We start from the raw sequence: 4334 nt of genomic DNA on the forward strand, positions 1-4334 counted from the left end.
TTTCATTTTTTTCTTTGCCTCTCTTTTGTTTCTGCACTTCTACAGCAATCGCGCCAAACCTGTTGCAGTTCGTCAGTAGGCAACGGCGAACTTTTAGGAGTTGTCGATGGCAGAGAAAACCAACGTCATTTTTGTTCTTGTTTTTTGCACAACTGCAGGAGTTGGCGATGGGTGCAGGAAGCCAATCAATACAAAGTTCGTCCAAATTTAACATCGTTAGCTTTACTTGATGGAAATTCTATGGATCAACGGTGGCACATTAACAGTAGACCATGTATTTATATGTCTCAAAAAAAAAGTAGACCATGCATTTAGTAGACGGCGTACAGCCCTGAATATCCTCCATGTGTGTGAGTGGACGATCGGGTCGCTGTCGCCGATCAGCACGATCCTTCGATCCTTCCTTCGCCGCAGAAAGGCCTATAGCCGGAAGAGGACAAGACTCGCCGCATGTAGATCAGCGACGACCTTGTGGGAGCGGTACTGAGGGGCTGTTTGGATTGTGCCTCATCTTGCCCCACCAATTTTTTGGCATTACTAATAGAAGGGCATGACCAATTTTTTGGCAAGTGGCCATCGTTTGGATTGCAGCCATTCATATTTGGTTGGTACACATGCGGAGTAGCCTGCTACATGCATGTTGTGAGGACCCACAGATGAATTATAGCTTGCATGCACCATATACTAATAAAATAAAGGGGAAGGTACCTGGGACCCACCAAGGCAGAGAGTGCACGACACAATGCCAAAATTTTGGCGAAGCTTTTCGCCGCCCTGAACTCGCCCGTGCGTTGGCCAAAACTACACTGGCGTATGGCAGGCGTGCTGGGCGTGCCAATTCTTTGGTACTAGTCCAAACGGCCACCAAATTTGACGGGCTTGCCAATTTTTTGGTAGGGCTGGTTTTGGTCGAGATCCAAACACACCCTGAAAATTTTACAAGATGATGTGCTTCCTGGTTCGAATGACGACTTTCAAACATAAAATCACACTTCTTGAAATAGCCTCCCAAGCCCTAACCCTTTGTTGATGTCCTTCACCACTGGCTTGTAATCACATGCAATCATCAAACGGTTCAAAGAAAAATCATTGGCTAAAGCCAATGCTTCACTGACACGCTACAACTTCATGACTGCTGGATCATTCAATCCCGGGAGTACAATCGTTGAGGATCCGATATAATTGCCATGTTCATCTCTTTGCACCGCGGCTGCTGCACCCACATCCCCATTGTGAGACATACCTCTGTCGACATAGATTTTTGCCTGGCCGCTCGGAGGGTGCTTCCAAGTGTTAGACATCGTTATCGCATGTGCACGCCTCCGCGGTGTCGTTGTTCCGGTAGTCCTCTTCAGGCTATCCAACTCTGAACACTCTCTCAGGTGGTGTTGGTGTCGGCTGTTGTGGTTGTGTTTGGCATCTTGCAATGGGGTGTATGGATAGAGGAATGCAGTGACGGTCCTCTTCTTCAATCTCATCGAATGAAGTTGACGGCGCTGGGATCTAGCGGACATGGGGATCGAAGAACCCTGGCTGACGTGCCACAAAGTTTCGGTCTTGTTGCTTGAGACAGTCCGGTTCATCGGCTCGAAAAGCATCCTTGTATGCAAAGGTGCTCCTCTAGATCTTGGTATGAAGGCAGTTCCCCTCTTTCTTCGATGTTGCTTCAACAACGGAGGAGGACGATGGTGGGCGATGTTTTGGTGTGGCACAAGATTCTGCCAAAGTAAAATTTTAGTTTTACTTCTTGCGAAGTCTTTGATTCAATATTGCAAGACATCTATGTATGTCTTCTGTGATGACCACATATGTACTCTTTGTAATACGTTTGTCTAATAAAATATATGTGATTATGTAAAAAAGAACTCTGAAATAAATCTTGCTACAAAAAGATGTGTCGACATTGAACTTTGATAATAAATGGACTCCACTCATGTATTGGTGTATTGCTTTTGTGTGTGTTGTCAAAACCGCCCAAAAAGCGACAAACCCACACGGAAACGTTTCCTTTTTTTTTGGAGAACACGGGGAATACGTGTATCACACTCCATCTCCAGTCCGTTTCGGCCGAGTTACCGACTGGATCAAACACACGCTCTAGTTTTTAGGCCACGCCCAACGCAGTATCTACTATATCTAAATAGCTAGCTTTCACTAACTATTTCTTTCAACATGCAAGCATGCCACATCATCACACAACATGCATGACAAAAGGTCCACCTCCACTATCATATATCTCTCAACATGCAAGCATGCCACTTCATCATGAAACGTCATGAAAAAAAGACTCATCTCAACATGCAAGCATACATGAGAATTTTCATTCTATTAAGTTATTTATATTAATAAACATTTTACAACTATATAGTAATGAAACACAATAAATTATATGTATTTTCAGTTTTAACTTTTTATATTATTACTTCAAATATTCACACGTCATACAACAAAACACATTTAAATATGTTGCTAAATATTTTCGCAACAATGTGCAGGATATCATCTAGTTTCCGAGAATAGGAGAAGACGGGGCGCAATAAACCCCCAAATTCCGCATAACATTCAGATACATACGCCGCCGCCGTTATCCGGCTGGATCTCCACCGCTACGGGGCAATGGCAAAGAGGTCCAGGAAGAAGAAGGAGCAGCCGGCGGCGGCGGCGGCAGAGAGCCTCCCCGAGGACCTCCTCGTCGAGGTCCTTGCGCGGGTGCCCTACAGATCGCTCTGCCGCTTCAAGTGCGTGTCCAAAGCATGGCGCGCCCTCTGCTCCGACCCCGGCCTCCGGAAGAGGTCGCCGCAGGCCCTGTCGGGCTTCTTCTGCTACGCTCGCAGCGACTGGAATAACGAGCTCTGCTTCCGCAACCTGTCGGGCCGAGGCCGGCCCCTCGTCGACCCCGGCCTCCCTTTCCTGCGCGGCGCGTGGGACGGGGGCGTCCAGACCGTGGACTGCTGCGGCGGCCTCCTCCTCTGCAAGTGCTGGAAGATACCGTCTGCCACCAGCTCCGGCGCCGACACAGAGTTCGTTGTGTCCAATCCAGCTACGGAGAAGTGGACTGTCTTGCCTGCTAACGAGGAGCTGCTTCAGGAGAGGAACATCATCCGTCTGGCTTTCGACAATTCGACCCGGCCGCTCCCTCCCGCTTCGCCGTGTTCGTGCTCGTGCGGGGCGACGGGATCACCAGAGTGGAGATCTTCTCATCGGAAACCGGAAGGTGGGCTTCCAAGGAGAGCGAATGGGGCGACCACACTAGCGTGGTTGATCATGATGGTTCCGTCTCTCTCTTCTTCGTGGCGCGCTGCATCTAACTACCCACGATTCTTCGGTGATCACGGCGGATGCGGAAGGGAATACTTGGCGGGAAATCCGAATGCCGCCTCACCATAGCAGACACCTCCGATTATGGTTATATTGGGCAATCTCAGGGACGCCTGTATGCAACGCATATGGATTACACTAATGGTAATCGCCAGCTCTCGGTCTGGGTTCTTGAAGATTATGCCAGTGGGCAGTGGACTCTGAAGCATACCGCCAACATGTCGGAATTGATAGGCCATGATGAGGTGTGTACATTTGTAGCAGTCGGTCCGGACTCCGGAATGCAAATCGATCTTTTTCCAAATCAATGGGTTGAATGAAAGGCTTGTGTCATACGATGTGGAAAACCGGAGACCTCGTGTTGTCTTCTGTTTTGAGAATAGTCATTATGATCTCCGGTGCAAACCTTATACTCCCAGTTACATAGAATGGTTGTCCGATGGTTGTAAAAATTAAGCAGCTCCATGGTCACTTCATGAAAGTCATCAGATGTTAAATATGTATGGTTCAGATCTTCTACGCACAGCTTGGTTTTCTTCTGTACTTTGATGTTCCAGTCCATGCCTTTGTGGCTTTGAACAATGTTGTGTAGAAAGGGTTTGCTACTGTGGTTTGCCTAGTCAGTAGTCACTTCAATTCGTTTGCTTTCATGGACTAGTTGTGGACTGCGGTCGCAAATCTGTGGTTTTGGTAATAAGTCATCTATGGTTGCGATTATCTGCATTTTCACATTTCCTTTCTATTTATTTCCTGTAATTATCTGCATGCATGTTCACCTCAACCATACTCGTATGTATTTGGAAACAGGATGTGTTAGAAGGGAGAGAGAGATTGGTGGAATTGTTGATGTATTGCTTGAGCCTCATGGGCATATATATAGGAGTACATGGTCATCTTGGAGTACAAGGCAGGGTAGAATAAATCCTACGCTATCCTAAATAAATATTATACTCAACACCCCCCGCAGTCACAATGGTAGCAACACAGACGGTAAGACTGGAGAAGAATCCGAAGGC

General features: G+C 47.3%; 1 protein-coding gene across 1 annotated transcript in view; it reads left to right on the plus strand.

The window, feature by feature from the left end:
* The first annotated feature begins 2616 nt into the window (after positions 1-2616).
* LOC119355483 (F-box protein At5g07610-like) overlaps positions 2617-4334 on the plus strand; it is a 5896-nt gene continuing 4178 nt past the window's right edge. Inside the window, exon 1 of the mRNA XM_037622294.1 lies at positions 2617-3103. Coding sequence (XP_037478191.1) covers positions 2617-3103 — 487 coding nt within the window. The remainder of the gene's footprint in view (positions 3104-4334) is intronic.

The sequence above is a fragment of the Triticum dicoccoides genome, chromosome 1A, assembly GCF_002162155.2.
Source record: "Triticum dicoccoides isolate Atlit2015 ecotype Zavitan chromosome 1A, WEW_v2.0, whole genome shotgun sequence".
Taxonomy (NCBI): domain Eukaryota; kingdom Viridiplantae; phylum Streptophyta; class Magnoliopsida; order Poales; family Poaceae; genus Triticum; species Triticum dicoccoides.